General features: G+C 44.0%; 1 protein-coding gene across 4 annotated transcripts in view; it reads right to left on the reverse strand.

The window, feature by feature from the left end:
* Positions 1-18,769, reverse strand: part of LOC129698887 (receptor tyrosine-protein kinase erbB-4-like) — an 804,589-nt gene that overhangs the window by 500,892 nt on the left and 284,928 nt on the right. For all 4 annotated transcript variants that reach the window (XM_055638279.1, XM_055638280.1, XM_055638278.1 and 1 more), the window contains exon 2: positions 17,624-17,775. In XM_055638279.1, the coding sequence (XP_055494254.1) occupies positions 17,624-17,775 (152 nt within the window). The remainder of the gene's footprint in view (positions 1-17,623; positions 17,776-18,769) is intronic.

Consider the following 18,769-nt stretch of genomic DNA (forward strand, 5'->3'; position numbering starts at 1 on the left):
AGTTCCCTCCCCCCTGCCGCCAGCGGGGGCAGCAGAGAGAATGGGGAATTTTGTAAAAAGTTTAATATCTCTGCCATTTTTAATAAACGGGCAAAATCCTCAGCACGTATGCGGCGGAGGTGGGCTCTGAGCAAGGTGGCCAAAAATGACGGCCGTAGGTGGCGGCGTTCTCTCGGAAATCGCAGCACAGATGGCCAAAACCGGTCAAGAACAGACTTTTAGTATATCTATATATCTAATTCTATGTTCCAGGGTTGGCAATCAGGACTGATTTGGGGGAAATCAATTGATTATGCTGGGCTGATTTTCTGAAATCCATTCCCGTGGCAGCTGATATGAATCAAGACATCAAACCAACGATGTGGAAGGAAGGGTTAGTGTTGTCTGAAATTGTTTGGATAATTGTTTGATTGCTGATGAACATGAATTAGATGGAGTGTGGCATTGAATACAAATAGGAAGCAGAGTAATATTCAAGCAAGCCTGGGGGAGGAGAGGAGAGGAGAGGAGAGGAGAGGAGAGGAGAGGAGAGGAGAGGAGAGGAGAGGAGAGGAGAGGAGAGGAGAGAAGAGGAGCAAAGAAGAGCAAAGCAAAGCAAAGCAAGCAAGCAAGCAAGCATATAGCACTGTGGAATGCAAGAAATTCTCATTGTGAACGCATGTACAGAGTGCCACAGAAAAAGCTGGAAACACTCAGCAGGTCAGACAGCAACTGTGGATGGAGAACAGAGTTAACGTTACAGCTCATACCTTTCATCAAAACTAGGTAAAGAGGTGGGAGGAGGAAGAAAAGAAGGGAAGAAGAGAAACATGATGACACACAATTTACTGCCATTGTGGAGTGATGTGCAATACTTCAGATCATGATAACACTCACCTTGTACACATAGGATTATTATTGTTGTTCCACCAGAGCTGATTCTTTCCTGTCAGCTTGCCAGTTCTAAAACCACCCCGGGCTACCAGCACTCTTACAACTATGCCTCCACGCATTCAGTATCCTTCACCTCAGTGTTGCCGAAGATGCCTAAACTCGATCTCTGGTGCCCCTCCCCATACTTCCTCACCTAGGTTCCTCTGCCTCCTTTCCTTAAGGTTCAGCTGTTTGCCAAAGCTTCTGGTATCTCCATTCAAAGCTCATTGTCAATTTCCGATGACACTGCTGTGAAATGCATTGGGCCATTTCTACTCTGTCAGTGTTAATGCAAGATGTTATTGTCATTCAATTGCCTCTATATTCTTCTGGGATGTCATTCAAGTATATGTTTTATAAGGGGAATGTTAAGGGCCTGTCCCACTTGGCTATTTTTTCGGCGACTGCCGGCATCATTGACTGACGTATCAGGTCACCGAAAATTTTGCGGCGTGATGCGGCAGTGACGTGGCGTGATGACGTATGACCGCAGCGTTTTTTCAAGTGTTGCAACATTTTTTTTCTCGCAGCTGGATTTTGAAATGTTCAAAATCTTTTGGCGACACAGATATGACGCCGGCAGTCGCTGAAAAAATCGCCAAGTGGGACAGGCCCTTTACAGACAGGTTTGCTGATGGTGGGAGATGCTGTCATACATTTAAGCCCATACCTTTTTGCTCATTGGGAAAATTGGAGAGAGAACATATCTTATTGTCCCAGCTGATGGGCGAGGGTTGCATGGACTGTTCAACCTGAAATACCACAGCCTGTGTTGCTTAAATAAAGGTTATTTTATTGAGATTGGGTGACAAAAATGCCACAAACAGGCTGTGGTTGTATTGCAGATAATGATAGCACATTTCATGGTTGAATTATGTTTTTAGCTTGCTTTTTTTCAGGGAGATTACCTGTCCTCTCTGTCTACACCTGAAATTGAAGCATCACTAGGTGAGAGATTAAATCCATTAATTTATTTTTGGGATTCTTTCCATGTGGTTTTTGCAGTAAATTGAAATATGATGCATGAATGGGTGTGAGGTATGCAAATTGTTTCTGAATTATGATTCACTGCCAGATGTCACAAGATAGCAATTTATTTTCATCTGATCACATTGCCTTCCCTTTCACTCTCAAGATTTGTGTTTTCAGCCTTCTTAAAATCAAGGTGCATTGTGTGAGGCATCCCTCCTTTCCTCTAAATCACCACACATAGTATCCTCTGCAACGGCAAACTGGCCTCTGCTCCAGTCCCCATCTTCTTGCCCTCTCAATGCCTGCTGCAATGTCCTGAAGTCTGTTCTGATCATTCCCAAAACTCCTTTCCCAGCAGCTTCCCACCCTGAGCACAAAGCTGCAGCTGAAGAACCATCAATCACCACAAATGTTCTCTCTTATCCAGCCCTTCCTTCTATAATACACCAAAGAGTGGTTTCTTTTTTGAACATATATTTATCATGAGATCTAGACTGTTGTTTTCCTCAATGTCTATTGGATAATTGTTCTCCAAAGTAATAATGTCATAATGTTTCTTGGGTAAATGTAGGTGCCTTTGGCACTATGATAAGAAAGCATCTTTCCCGAGGGTTGAGAATTTTTAATCTGGAAGATCAGTAAATTCTCCTGGAATAGGTGCATGTTAGCGATTGGTGGTGTGAAAAGGAGGTATGGTAGAATCCTGCACCTGCCAGCTAGCCACCCATCTAGAAGTACCAACTTTACCCTCTGGAGGGGCATCTGATTGCCAGCTCTTTTGTACCATGGACCACCCAGGATCATCGAAAATTGGTTCAGTGCTCAACCACGGCAGGCGGGTAAAATCCAAAGACAACAGATATTATGCATCCCTAATTGCATGTGGCTTGAGTACAATCCATGTGTGGAGTTTACATGATCTCTCTGCGATGTTAGTTTTCTTAGAATGCTCTGATTTTCGGCCCAACGACATTCAGAATGGTGGGTTGATAGGCCTTTGTGGTGTGTGTGTGTGTGTGTGTATGGGTTAGAGGTGGTAAGTGGGATAGAATGGGCTAGTATAGGATTGGAATAAATGCTTAGTTAATGGTCAGCATGGACTTGATAGGCCAAAGGGCCTGTTTCCATGTTGTCTCGACTACACAACTCTATGGTTTCTTCTTCCACCTATGCAAAGCTGACCATGTCTATTATGGCCACACTCATATCCATGCCTCTGTCATATTCTATTGCACAGGTCTGAGGTTCTTAATACCATGTTGAATGCTCTTTCACCAATTGGGCCAGAAATTATTGAAAGTGGGTGGGGGTGTTGCATTTCTTCATGGAAGCTTTGAGAACATCCTTGAGTTATTTCTTCTGATTCCCTGATAATCTCTAACCTGATCTTAAAGTATGAAATGCAGAATTGAAAAAGGTATGTAGTCTAAAAGATGGAGAACTGGAATCGGTACAGCTACGAAGCTGCAAACTACGTTGACAGAATAGATGATGAGCTCTTCATCAGTAAGCATAGTGTTGGACAGAATACACATCAGCAACTTAGAGGAATATTTAGTGAGGAAACTTCAATAATTTAATCTTCATAAAGACAAAGCTAACCAAACTGGCAAAAAGTAGAATGTAGGATGAGATCATGTAATAAGTACAGGATAGTTTCCTGGAACAATAAGTTGAAGAACCAATCAAGGAACAGAATGTTTCTTATCAGGCATTGTATAATGAAACTGTGCTAGTTAGTAATCTTATAGAAAGGAATTCTCTATGAAGAGTGATCATAACGTGCTAGAATTTTACATTAAGTTTGAAAGTGATACAGATGTCCAAAGCTGGTGTCCTAAAATTGAATAAAACCAATTACAGAATATTAAAGGAGACTTGGAGAGATAGATTGGGAAATGAGATTAAAAGACGTGACAGCACTAGCAAACACTTTAAGAAATAAATCATAATTTTTGACAAATATACATTCCCTTGAGGTGCGTAAACTCAACTGTAAAAAATGGGCAATCTAGAGAAATTAATTATGGTATCACGTTTTAAAACATGCCAAATGTGGCTGAAAAGACCTGGCAGACTTTTAAATATCAGCAGAAGATGACAGAAAATAGCTAATACTAGACCAAGTGTGGCTCTGTTGCATCCTGTTCCCCCAACGCAATATTCCACCACTCACCCATAGCCCCCAACTGTGCAATAGTTTAAAATGGCAAAAACTTGTAAAATATAAGATTCCCCTTCTCCATTACCCTCTCTCTCCCCACCCTCCACTAACCCTCCTCTGCTTCATCCCCTCACCCCCTCCCCCCTCCTCTCCTCCATTTCCCCTCACCATCCCTCTTCCTACCCCTATCCTCCTCCATTTCCCCTCATCCCCCAGCATTCCCTCCCCCTCCTCTTCACCCTCCCTCTTCTTTCGCCTCTCCTCCTCCTCTCCCCCACTCCATCCCTCACCTCTCTCTCTCTCTCTCTCCTTTCCCCTACCTTCAGTCACTCCCTCCCTCCCTGCATAATGCCTCTCCCCTCCCTACCCCTTCCTCTTCCTCAATCCCCCCAGGCTCATTTCTCACCTCCCCAGGATCTCGATGTAAACCACCGCCGGTCCCGTTTGCTCCACCACGTCGGCGATGAAGTTGTAGTTGGGGTCGGGGGAGATGGGCCGAGCGGTCTGGAGCCGCGGGAGCTGGAGGGAGAGGCCAAGGCTGCAGCCTAGTCCTTGCCCTGGGTCCCACTCTGCTCCCTCCCCACGGGCCTAGAGCAGCAACTTCCGGACCCCACACCGACTTGAACCCCAGCCCAGGGCCCGAAGCCGCGCTCAGGGCCCAGTCCGTGTCTGTGTCTGCCCCCCCAACCCCAGCACCCAAAGCCCGAGCCTGGCTACAGCCCTGGGGCTCAACCCATGCCAGGCCTCTTCTTTCCCCTCTCCTCCTCCCTTCACCCACTCCCTCACCTCTCCCTCCCTCTCCTTTACCTTACCTTCAGTCACTCCCTCCCTCTCTCCCTCCATAACCCCTCTCCATCCCTGCTTCCCCCACTCCTCACCCCCCCCCCCCCCCCCCCCCATCCCTGCCCCCCACTCCTCCCCCCCCCCCCCCCCACAATGAAATTTTTTTTTTTTTTAAATGAAAGCCGCGGCTAGTTCCCAGAATGCAGGAACTCCTAACGACTATGAAGGCGACTCTCCGGCAACCACCCGCGAACATGTGGTGACCATGTGGCGACTGCATAGTCTCCTGCAGTCACCTAAAAAGTCGCCTAAGTGGGTCAGGCCCATTAAGGTTTTCTCCAGTAATTCTCTTACCACTGATGTAAAGTTCACCAATTTGTGGCTACCTGGCTTATCCCTCCTGCCATATAAAGGAACAACATTAGCTGTCCTCCGTGTAGAAACAAAGAACTGTAGACAGAAAATGCTGGAGTAACTCAACGGGTCAGGCAGCATCTCTGATGAAAAAAGTTGGGTGACGTTTCAGGTCGGAACTCTTCTTCAGAGTGAACAAACTGCCTGACCCACTGAGCTTCCAGTATTTTGTATCTGTCTTAGCTATCCTCCAGTCTTCTGGCATCTCACTTGTTTCTAAAGGGGCTGTCCCACTGTGGCAACCTAATCCGCCAGTTAAGAAGAGTGTCTTCGACCTTCAAGCTCGAGGGCACTCGCCTGGAAAACCTCCAGCTGGATTGACCGTCCGCGTTGAAACCGCGAGCTGGATCGACTGACCACACACACACGACACACGCGCACACGAACACGCACACGCACACGCACGCACGAACACACGCACAGACGCACACACACAGACACACACACACACACACACACACACACACACACATCGCAAAGGCTGGGGCCAGGGAAAGTGGGGGAGCGCTGTCTGAAATTCACACCCGCGATGAGGAGGAAGGTAAAAGACGGCTGCCACAGTGTACGGTAAGTCCTTTAGGGAGCGCAAGGGGGGGGGGGGGGGGGGGGGGGGGGTGGGAGAAGGGGGGGGGGAGAAAAGGGGGGGGGGGAGAAAAGGGGGGGGGGGTAGAGGGGGGGGGGGGGGGGGAGAAGGGGGGGTGACACTTTTAAGAATTATAATAAAGTTTGGCGGGCATTTTACCTAAGGTGTTCCCTGGTCCTGAAAACTCCAATGAGCCAATCAAAATGCCCAGCCAGCGAAGGAGATTGCTTACATATGCCCTCGACTGCCTGTAACTAAATAGCGACCCCACTCCACTGCACTATGAGTTAAAAAGAACCATGTCGCCCAAATTTTACTCGCGGAAAATGTTTCGACATGCTGAAAAAATTTCCGCGACCATACTGAGGCCGTGAATATTCAGGAACTTCCCTTGAGAATGAAGGAGAGTTCCAGTGACCTCATAGGACCTCCTAGGACCTCGTGTCGACCATGCTGTGAGTTTGAGTCGAGGGCAAACTTGCCTAAATTCGCAGATTAGGTCGCCGCAGTGATACAGCCCCTTAATGAAAATGCAGAAATCTCTGTGAGTGCTCCAGCAGTCCCCCCCTTTGTTCCCCAAAGCATTTTGGGATAAATCCCATCTGGTCCTGGGGATATATCCACCTTTATGCATTCCTTCTTAACAGTGACATTGTCCAGTCAATCAATGTATCCTGAATTCACTATTCTCCACTATTCTCCCCTCTGCTGCACTATCTTCCACATAAATTACCCCTTTGGTCCCTCAGGAGCGAACATTTTTCCTAGCTACCCTCTTGTTCTTAATGTACATAAAATGACTGTGATTCATCTTTAACCATACTGCCAAGAGTAGTTCATGATATTTGACTTTCACTGCCTATGACTATTCTTAATGGGTTAGTCTCTTCACGATGGGTCTCGATGTGCCATTTTCAAACGGGCTTCAGCTAGATGCAATCAAGGACTGGTGGCAGGTGGATCTGGCTGAAACAGATGGGCTCTATTTGCCCATTCTAAATGACGCCACCCTGTCATCACTGTCAACACAGCAGTGCGGTAACTGACCAAGCTCTGATCCTGTTAGCATTGGGTGGAGGTAGTGAACATCAGTCCCAGTTACTCCTTGTTGACAACCCACATTCCATCTAAAGCCTGATTCTGAGCAATTGCAGATGCAGGGCCACATTCTGTCATCCTGTGATGTAGCATTCTGCAAGTTCCAATCTGTTCCACCAGTACATTGACCTGCCTCAAATTAAATTAACCAGTTTAATTGAATTTCAAGCTTCCATTTATTAGAAAAGTCAGCAAGCGTGTAGAGTGTGATCTTACGCAAAAGTTATGTTGTCCACGTGGATTCACATTGATGCATTGAAAGTCTGAGCACAGTTTCATAAACAAGCAGCATGCTGATAAGGCCATTTGGCCCAATATATGATCCTCACAAGGTTCCAGCTGTCCTTCCTCATTCCAAACCACACTTCCATACCTCATTCACAGCCTCGATTGAATTTGTCTCTGCTATTCACTTCCATTTTATCGTACAATAGCAAGCTCTATATGCCAACTGCCCCTGAATTCTCTGCTGGATTTATAATGCCTTCCTTGTAATCTACAATCTCCAGCTCTGCAGTCTCGCTCTCCCACATCCACCTTTTTCCAAATGCTGAAGACCTTGCCTGGGCCTTTCCTCAGTCATCACATCCATCTGTTCAATGGTTTTACTGAGCACTCGCTGAGTTTTATATTGTGACCCAAATGATCTTTCTCAGATGGTCAAATAGTCTACTGTCTTCTCAGTGTTCTGCTTGCTTCTGAAGCTGTGCAAAGACTTTCAGTGCATCAATGTGATTCCATGTGGATGACATAACTTTCAATAAGGCAACCTGTCAGAACGCAATTAAGTAGGAGGGAACTGTCTTCTTCTTCTTCTTGCGTACGGCATGCACAGCCTAAAGTTGTAGGACAACTTGTTCTATTTGATCTTACTTGATTGTGCATGCCAGGTTGATTGCATTCGTCGAAACAGGGTGGACCATGTGAAGGTTACAATCTCCCACCCTGAGGGAACTGCAGATGCTGATTTACACTAAAGATAGGCAAAAAATGCTGTAGTAACTCAGAGCATCAGGCAACATCCCTTGCAATATTTCCCCTTCCGTGTATCAGTCTGAAGAAAGGTCTCGACCTGAAACGTCACCTATTCCTTTTCTCCAGAGATGTTGTCTGACTACAGCTTGTACTGTCTATCATTAGCATGCAATTGAAACTGATTTTGATCCTCTTCAGTGGTATAATCATAATTTTCTACTTGAACTGTTCTACATAGCAAAATAAAAGTGCAAAAAGGCATGTATACACTTCCAGTGAGATGCGAGGTGAGGAGATAGAGGAGGGGTGAGGTGATGACTAAGAGTAAGAACAAGAGTGTCTAATTGTCAAATGCACAGGGAACAGAACAATGCAATTCTCATTTGCTGCAGCTTTACAGGCAAAATTAATATCGGGTAATTATTAAAACCAGGCCCTGGAGCCCACAGGTCCATGCAGTACTTACCTTTTTGCCATTACTTGGTTTGTGCTTTCTATGCCTTGGTGATTTAAGTGCTTCTTTAGATACTATTGTGAGAGTTCCTGCCATCCACCATCCACTCTGAATCCAACAAACCTCGGGGTGAAAAACCCATTTCTTACATCACTCAAAACGTATTTTCCTTTACTGTAAACTGACGTCCTCTAGTTTCAGACAACTCTACTACCATCTATCCCATCAATATCTCTTTTATTAAAAATACTAAATCTGTCTAGGGCACATTACAACAGCATTATCATACAAATTTTTGCATAAGGAAATGACAGGGGAGATGGGCAAAAACTGGGATAGTGGGATTATTTTACAAAGGCACGTTTAGCACACCAGAGAGGCAGAGGCTGGGAATGGGGGTTTTTCATTGTCAGTGATGCTTTCAGGAAGAGGGAGAGAGACCCAAGGTTCATACCCACATGTCTTCTGAAACCATCCAGAAGACAGAACCAGATTACAATGAGCTGATGTTAAGAAATATTTGAGCTCATTTGATTCCGTTTTTGTAATTCCTCTTGAGGTTTAGGAATGTCATATCAAAATGAATTACCACTCTTTCCTGTTCACCCAGTAACCACCAGAATGCTAATCTCTTATTCACCTTGGATAATTACTCTTGAAAGTCCAACAGGAACAGATGTGAGTAATTACCAGCCCAGCAATTGCTCAGATTTAGGATGAAGGTCAGTGGACAGTTTAGGATGCGGTCTGTGGAGAGACAGGGAGGCCGAGGGTCTTGTATGGCGGGTGCTGCAGAATGGGAAGTGCGTAACGCATGTACAACCTGGGGGCAATCATTTATATCTGCTGAAAAGTCGTATTTACCTGCTGGACATGAAACTGCAGAGTGAGTGAGTGCTTTGCTCACAAAGCCTCAGTGAAGCAGAATATTTACCCCAGTTTGAGTCACTCACCAGGAAGGGCTCCCCACAGACAGTGAAGGTCACCGCATTACATAATCAGTCACGTACTTATCTTTTCTGATTCTCAAAACTAACAGGAAAAGGATCTGGCCAATGACAAAGTCATCAAATAACTCAGCGCAAGAAACTGTTCAACTCTCTGCTCAAGTTCCACCACTTTCCAATGTACTGGTTAGTTCCACACATCTACTGTCCTCCTGTAACCCTATAAGCATGCATCTGTGTAACCCTATAAGCATGCATCTAACTGGCTTTTGCAGGCGGCGTCACCATTTCTCACAGAGCACAACAACTGACTGAGTTAAAGGAGGGACTCGCCCCTCTCCATCCTATTCTGTTTCCAATTATGTGTAATGACTAACACACCTGCCACTTGGAGCTGCTTCTGCCAGTCTCTTGCTCTTGATTCTTGAGCTCCAGCTTGAGTGTTTGGCAAAGGATAGCAAGAAGTTGAGTTGAGCCTGAACTCCACTGCGTAAACTTATCAGACTACCTTCATCGTCTTTACAAGGGCACAAGGTAATAGGAACAGGAGTAAGCCATTTGGACCCTCAAGCCTACCCTCTCATGCAATAAATCATGGCTAATCTGCCTAGAACTCAATTGTTCTTCTGTGCCAGTTCCCCATTGCCTTCATCCCAGATCTATCTAAGGTTAACTATCTCCTCTTGAAATTCTGCCAGTGGTCTAGCTTTCATAACCCTCTGGGGCAGAGTCTAAATATTTATTGCTCCCTGTAGGAATACATTTCCTCCATTTTAAATGACCAGCTCTGTTGCGTGTTATTATGACCTTTTCTATGACTAGTAAAATCTCAACATTTTCATAGACGCTGTCTTGCCCTTTCCCCTCACCTCTCATTCCTGATGCAGTTTCAACACAAAACACCAATTATCCCTTTGCCTCCACAGATGCTGCTCAGCCTGTTGAGTTTGTAGAGTTTTGCTCTGGATTACACCATCTGCAATCTCTTGTGTCTCAACATCTGGACTATTATGCCTCTTACTAGTACCCTGTACAATTGCCACATACTTTCCTATTTCTAAACTCCAACCAGTACAGCTCAACATGCCATTTGCCTGACTAAGCATTTCCTGCACCTGCCAGCTAACCTTTTGTGATTCATGCACATGAACAACTTAGATAACCCTGTACTTCACTCATTTGCAATTCCTCTTCATTGTGATAATTAGAACCAGGATGTTTAGGCACTAAAAAACTCTGAAATGGACAGGCAAAAAGGCGTAATAAAATTACAAAAAAGGCATGAACTGGCATTTATTGACAAAGAAAGGCATAAAAAGGCATTTATTTCCACCACCAAAATATGGTTAAAAATGATAATATAAAGGTATACAACATTAAATGACCAAAGTTGCCTGGTTGCACATGATTACTAGTATTTTTTTCAAATTATCTGGTGTTAAACTATGCCGTCTGTCAGACAGAATATGCTTCAGTTGTGAAAAACTTATTTCTACCTCAGCCGAGGTCACTGGTGCATAACCAAAACAAGCTACAGACTCTGTATTCATGTCGATATCTTGTTCATTACAACTACCTTTGAGAACTTTGTCTATGTTTTCTATTTCTTCAAGATCTTTGTTAGGTAAAATTACTCTCTCACATTTTCCTTATATGTCTTTACCTTCATCGCCAGGAACTTTACGAATATCGTCAGTTACTTTGTTTAAAACTTGCAAGTTATACACTAATGTTTCACCAAGTTTCTCAAGGGAAGTGATAGCTTGTGGAAAGTTTGCAAAATTGGAAGCAATAAACACAACATTGCGGTGGAGGGATTTTTTCTGCATGATTTCACAGATGATCCTGACTGCAGCAGATACTACTTCTTCAAAACAGAATGATTTATTTTATCTTTTCAAAATTTGCAGCATAGTAGAGTACAGCAAAGAGCCATGTACCCTACCTAATCAAAACAGGCTGAGGAGGTAGTGGAATGTCGGGTGCCATTTCCTTGAACAATGACACACGTCACGGTGCTTTGAGGAAGATTTTCTTGACATTGGAAACTAGGCGATTAACATTTGGAAACAAGCTACGTATGTGCTTGGCAATTCTATTAAGTCCTTGAGCAAATGCAACATTTTGGGGAATAAAACTTTGTCACAAACAGAACATTCTCATGTTTTATACCTGAGAAACGTAGAAAAATAGGTGCAGGAGTAGGTCATTCGGCCCTTTGAGCCATTCAATATGATCATGGCTGATCATGACAACTCAGTATTCTGTACCTGCCTTCTCTCCATAACCCCATGATCCCTTTAGCCACAAGGGCCACATCTAACTCCCACTTAAATATAACCAATGAACTGGCCTCAACTAACTTCTGTGGCAGAGAATTCCACAGATTCACCACTCTCTGTGTGAAAAATGTTTTTCTCATCTCGGTCCTAAAAGACTTCCCCCTTATCCTTAAACTGTGACCCCTTGTTCTGGACTTCCCCAACATCAGGAACAAACTTCCTTGTAGCCTCCTAGCATCTTCCTCACAGCTAACACTGCCCCCCAGCTTTGTGTCATCCGCAATACCGTGTGCTTTATTTGCTGTACCTCTGGCCAAAATACATCAAGTGAAGATCTGAACAACTGAGAGCAATAGTTGAGTTGTTTGGCTTCTGCAATACTTCCGATGTCACCAAATACTCCTTGGATGGTTGACCTGCCTCCGGTGTACCGATGACCACATATTGGCAACATATCTCCACACAGCATCGGTTGTCTCGTCTATTGAGATCCATGTTTTGTTGCATGCAGCTTCATCTCTAATTTTCTGCACAACAGTGTTGAAATTGCTGTCAACATAATTTTTCCGTAATGATGACTAGCTCGCTCATTGAAGGCTTTGTGTCTCAATGCAAGGAGCATTTGTGATAAGGTGGATGAGTTGAATGTGCAGATAGCTATTAATGATTATGATATAGTTGGGATCACGGAGACATGGCTCCAGGGTGACCAAGGCTGGGAGCTCAACATCCAGGGATATTCAATATTCTGGAGGGATAGACAGAAAGGAAAAGGAGGTGGCGTAGCGTTGCTAGTTAGAGAGGAGATTAACACAATGGAAAGGAAGGACATAAGCTTGGAGGATGTGGAATCGATATGGGTAGAGCTGCGAAACACTAAGGGGCAGAAAACACTAGTGGGTGTTGTGTACTGGCCACCTAACAGTAGTAGTGTAGTTGGGGATGGCATCAAACAGGAAATTAGAAATGTGTGTAACAAAGATAAAACAGTTATCATGGGTGACTTTAATCTACATATAGATTGGGTGAATCAAATTGGCAGGGGTGCTGAGGAAGAGGATTTCTTGGAATGTATGTGGGATAGTTTTCTAAACCAACATGTAGAGGAACCAACGAGAGAGCAGACTATTCTAGACTGGGTATTGAGTAATGAGGAAGGGTTAGTTAGCAGTTTTGTTGTGCGTGGCTCCTTGGGCAAGAGTGGCCATAATATGGTTGAGTTCTTCATTGGGATGGAGAGTGACATTGTTAATTAGGACACAAGGGTTCTGAACTTAAAGAAAGGTAACTTTGAGGGTATGAGACGTGAATTGGCCCTTTACTTGATTCTTAAATCTTTGACGGTGGATATGCAATGGAAGGCATTTAAAGACTCCATGGATGACCTACACCAATTGTTCATCCCAGTTTGGCAAAAGAATAAATCAGGGAAGGTAGTGCATCCGTGGATAACAAGGTAAACCAGGGATAGTATCAAAACAACATATGAAGCGTACAAATTAGCCAGAAAAAGCAGCCTACCAGAGGATGGGAGAAATTCAGAGTCCAGCAGAGGAGGACAAAGGCCTTAATTAGGAAAGGGAAAATAGATTATGAAAGAAAACTGGCAGGGAACATAAAAACTGACTGCAAACGTTTTTATAGATATGTGAAGAGAAAGAGATTAGTTTAAAAAAATGTAGGCCCCTTGCAGTCAGAAACAGGTGAATTGATCATGGGGAACAAGGACATGGCAGACCAATTGAATAACTACTTTGGTTCTGTCTGCACTAAGGAAGACATAAATAATCTGCCGGAAATAGCAGGGGACCGCGGGTCAAATGAGATTGAGGAACTGAGTGAAATCCAGATTAGCCGGGAAGTGGTTAGGTAAATTGAATGGATTAAAGGCCGATAAATCCCCTGGGCCGGATAGGCTACATCCAAGAGTACTTAAGGAAGTAGCCCCAGAAATAGTGGATCCATTAGTGCTAATTTTTCAAAACTCTTTAGATTCTGGAGTAGTTGCTGAGGATTGGAGGGTAGCTAATGTAACCCCACTTTTTAAAAAGGGAGGGAGAGAGAAAACGGGTAATTAGAGACCAGTTAGTCTTACATCGGTAATGGGGAAACTGCCAGAGTCAGTTATTAAAGATGGGATAGCAGCACATTTGGAAAGTGGTGAAATCATTGGACAAAGTCAGCATGGGTTTACGAAAGGTAAATCATGTCTGACGAATCTTATAGAATTTTTCGAGGAAGTAACTAGTAGCGTGGATAAGGGAGAACCAGTGGATGTGTTATATCTGGACTTTCAGAAGGCTTTCGACAAGGTCCCACATAAGAGATTAGTATACAAACTTAAAGCACATGGTATTGGGGGTTCAGTATTGATGTGGATATGGAATGGCTAGCAAAGAGTAGGAGTAAACGGGTCCCTTTCAGAATGGCAGGGAGTGACTAGTGGGGTACCGCAAGACTCAGTGCTGGAACCCCAGCTATTTACAATATATATTAATGATTTGGACGAGGGAATTGAATGCAACATCTCCAAGTTTGCGGTTGACACGAAGCTGGGGGTTAGCTGTGAGGAGGATGCTAGGAGGCTGCAAGGTGACTTGGATAGGCTGGGGTGAGTGGGCAAATGCATGGCAGATGCAGTATAATGTGGATTAATGTGAGGTTATCCACTTTGGTGGCAAAAACAGGAAAGTAGACTATTATCTAAATGGTGGCCGATTAGGAAAAGGGGAGATGCAGCGAGACCTGGATGTCGTGGTACACCAGTCATTGAAAGTAGGCATGCAGGTGCAGCAGGCAGTGAAGAAAGCGAATGGTATGTTAGCATTCATAGCAAAAGGATTTGAGTATAGGAGCAGGGAGGTTCTACTGCAGTTGTACAGGGTATTGGTGAGACCACACCTGGAGTATTGTGTACAGTTTTGGTCTCCAAATCTGAGGAAAGACATTCTTGCCTTAGAGGGAGTACAGAGAAGGTTCACCAGACTGATTCCTGGGATGTCAGGACTTTCATATGAAGAAAGACTGGATAGACTTGTACTCGTTAGAATTTCGAAGATTGAGGGGGGATTTTATAGAAACTTACAAACTTCTTAGGGGGTTGGACAGGCTAGATGCAGGAAGATTGTTCCCGATGTTGGGGAAGTCCAGGACAAGGGGTCACAGTTTAAGGATAAAGGGGAAATCCTTTAGAACCGAGATGAGAAAAACATTTTTCACACAGAGAGTGGTGAGTCTCTGGAACTCTCTGCCACAGAAGGTAGTTGAGGCCAGTTCATTGGCTATATTTAAGAGCGAGTTAGATGTGGCCCTTGTGGCTAAAGGGATCAAGAGTATGGAGAGAAGGCAGGTATAGGATACTGAGTTGGATGATCAGCCATGATCATATTGAATGGCGGTGCAGGCTCGAAGGGCCGAATGGCCTACTCCTGCACCTATTTTCTATGCTTCTATGTTTCTATATGTTCTCTGTGCATTTCTCTAAAAAATCTCTGAGAGATTTGTTTTCCAATTTCCACAGTGGAATTCCACTATCAATGAATGCCTTGTACAGATCACTCAAAAACTCAGTTTGCGACTGGAGTCAGCAGAAAATGTAGTGAGGAGACAAGCTTGCGTATTTCACTTGGGTAGTCTACACCCCAGTGGTATCAACATTGACCTCTCATTTTAAATAGCCCTTGTCTTCTCCCTCTTCCCACCTCTCCTTCTAGTCCTACTGCCCCCGCCTTCCTTTTTTTTCCCGCCCCCCCACATCAGTCTCAAGAAGCGTCTTGACCCGAAACGTCGCCTAGATGCTGCCTTACCCGCTGAGTTTCTCCAGCATTTTTTGTCTACCTTCGATTTTTCCATCATCTGCAGTTCTTTCTTAAATAGATCTTGAAGAAGACTAAACCAGCGGGCAACGGCATGAACGAATGAATGACCGATGGTGGCGCCCCCAGTTTCGCCCCGGTGGTGGCAGTTTTCTTGTAAGTTATACTATGTTAACACGTTAATAATAACATTAATATTAACGTGTTAACATAGAAAACGTCATTGTAATCCTGGTACAACTAAAGGAAATAGCACGACCTTTTAGCAAAATGGCAAAAAAAGGCTGATTGTGAAAAATACATTATCCTGGTGAAATCATCAAAAAAGGCATGAAAAGGCATTTATGGCAAAATCCTGGCACTAGTGATTATTCGTCTGCATTTGAGTCCTGCTGAAATTCAATGACCTGATTGTCTTGAGACGAATGAGTCTACTAACTTCAAAATGAGTTAATTTATAATTAATGTTGCATTGCAACCTGAATGGACTTAATGGTAATGCTAATTATGGTGGCACAGCGATAGAGTTGCACCAGAGACTTGGGTTGGATCCTGACTACGGGTGCTATCCATATGGAGTATTGTACGTTGTCCCGGTGTCCAGCATGGGTTTTCTCCAATATCTTTGGTTTCCTCCCCTACATCAAGGACATACAGGTTTGTAGGTTAATTGGCTAGGTTAATTGTAAATTGTCTCTCGTGTGTGTTGGAAAGTATTAATGTTTGGGGATCGCTGGTCGGCATGGACTCGGTGGGCGGAAGGGCCTTTTTCCTTGCTGTATCTCTCAACTGAGCTAAACTAAAAATTATCTCTCTCAAGATAAGCAGCTTCAAAATCTGAGTTTCCTCTGACAGTGATGTTGATAAAAGGACTTGTTAACAGTGCAACATGACACCACAAATATTGCCAGCTTGATAGAGGGTGAATGGCAATCTGCTTCCTAACTTGTCCTGGGTCAGCAGAAGGTGAGGATGGAAAACATGGATCTATTGCACAGACCTTCCAACACCAAAATTGAAAACACTGCAGATATTAGAAAGATGGAGCGTTGGTGGGAAATGCTTAGTATCAGTGTAGAAAGGAACTGCAGATGCTGGTTTAAACCGAATATAGACACAAAGTGCTGGAGTAATTCAGCGGGATAGGCAGCATCTCTGGAGAGAAGGAATGCATGATGTTTCGGGTAGACTGAGTTCAGACTGAAGAAGGGTCTTGACCTGAAACGTCACCCTTTCCGTCTATCCAGAAATGCTGCCTGTCCCGCTGAGTTACTCCAATATTTTGTCTATTAATGCTTGGAATAAGGCAGGTAAGGGAGGAAAAGAGATTTAACATTTACATCGATGAATGTAGACGAAAAACCATTGACCTCCGATGCAATTTTGTATTCATTTCCACAGATGCTGCCTAATGTTTCCAAGTATTTTGTACTTTGATAATAGATGGACATGTACAAATAAACTGAGATCACGCTCCCTAGACAAATGGGCAATAAAGGAAAGTGCCTGAACCTCATCAGCATGCGCCCATCCCACGTGACTTCAATGCTTCTTTCAGAATGCAGTGTCTTAAATCTACTCCAAGAAGCTTAATTAGTTTGTTAATGGTCTGGCGTGTGATAGATATGTTTTGCAGTAACAGTTTACCAAACAGATTTAAGTAATTAACTGTAAATCACATCATTAAATGGTTTTCGTGCAAACTGTTATAGTGGGGAAGATTAGCACCAACTGGCATCAGGAGAGTCTGTCTCTGAATATCTAAGGATCATTTCTCCTGAAACACATCAAAACAACATTTTTGTACGCCGCACACCTCCCGAGGAGGATAAGAAATATACCTGCTGTTTTCAGATGGAAAAATGAAATAAAAAATATTGTGAACCAGATGTTGGAGATGCATATCTGTCAAATGTATTGGCGAGAAAGGGAGGATTAACATTTCCGTCAGAGAAGGAACGGTATCGGAAACATTTAACGTGCACCTCCCTTTCATCATTACACACCCACTGCACACATTTTTTTGGCTGCACTTGAAATACGTTTGGATTCTGCTTGACATTACAAGAGGTAGATTTTTTGCACACTGGTTATGCGCTCTCCTGTCAGGTGCATGAGTTGGTGGAAAAAGTGCAGATAGAAGCAATCTGCTCGATGCCTCAGTCTGGTGGCTGTCAGCCATCTGGGCTTGCTAATATGTTGTGATTAAGTGCTACCACCTTACCCGTAGGAAGGAGAGGTCCCTGTTCCGGTCGATGTTAGTGATCTCCAGGTTGCCCATGACAACTTCGCAATTCTCGTAATTCTTCCGTAGCGCACGGTATTGCTGCTCCAGGTCAGAGAGGGTGCTCAGCTTGTTCTCAGTCCCGGCACACACTGTTATGATTTAAAGCACAAGAGAGGAAGAATTAAGGGTCTATTGGCAAAACATTACATCGGTCAATCTTCCTGCCATTCACTTGATTATCATTATAAAATTAAGTTATTGATTGTTTTCTTCAGAACATGAAAGAAAATGATTGCTGCTGTAACCCTGCAAGAACAAGGTTTGTTCCGTACTTATACTACAGTGCCAGCTATCAAACAATCTCCTAACTAAAATAAACTGACAATCAACGCATTCCTCCCTGAGGTGCCAATAATTGAGTGACTGCAGAAATGAAAATTACTGTGCATCCAAAAATGTGTTCAGCTAATAAAAATTCTGATTCAAGAATTGTTGACTACCTCCAGTTTAATGGTATTTGTAAAATGACCAACGGAAATGAGAAAATTAAGCCCAATTTACACAGATGGTGCGCTAAAATATTAGCAATTTCATTGAAAAGAACCAGGATTACAGGGCTATGAATGAGCAGTAATGAGCAACATACCATCAGTTTCGCATTACAAATCAAACCAGCACTTCACACTGAAAACAATGAATCATGGACATTCATTTCAGATTAGCACGGGATCAAAAACAAGGTTTATTGAGTTAAGGGCCTGTCCCACTTGGCCGTCATTTGCATGCCATTTACGCGACTTCCAAAAATGTGGTAATCGCTTTGTGACGCACGGGTAGCGTGTGGGTAGCACGGGACGGGCGCATGGAGAGGTGTGGAGGAGTGTGGAGTTGTGAGCAGTATTGCGCGGCCCTCCAGGATTTCGTGCTGAGTAAAATCTTTGTGCGCCACCGGCGTGGCGTATCGCTTATGCATGCGGACATACTGCGGTCGCACGCTGACGTCCTGACCTCGTACATGTAATGCGTGGTGATGCATTATTACGTCACAGTGGCGTAACCATGCGCCGCCGCGCAACGCCCATATGCAGTCGGCCCGCCTTTTACGCGTCATGGATATAAGCGCGCACGATTTAAGAGTCCATT

This window comes from Leucoraja erinacea, chromosome 7 (genome assembly GCF_028641065.1).
Source record: "Leucoraja erinacea ecotype New England chromosome 7, Leri_hhj_1, whole genome shotgun sequence".
NCBI classification, from domain to species: Eukaryota; Metazoa; Chordata; class Chondrichthyes; order Rajiformes; family Rajidae; genus Leucoraja; species Leucoraja erinaceus.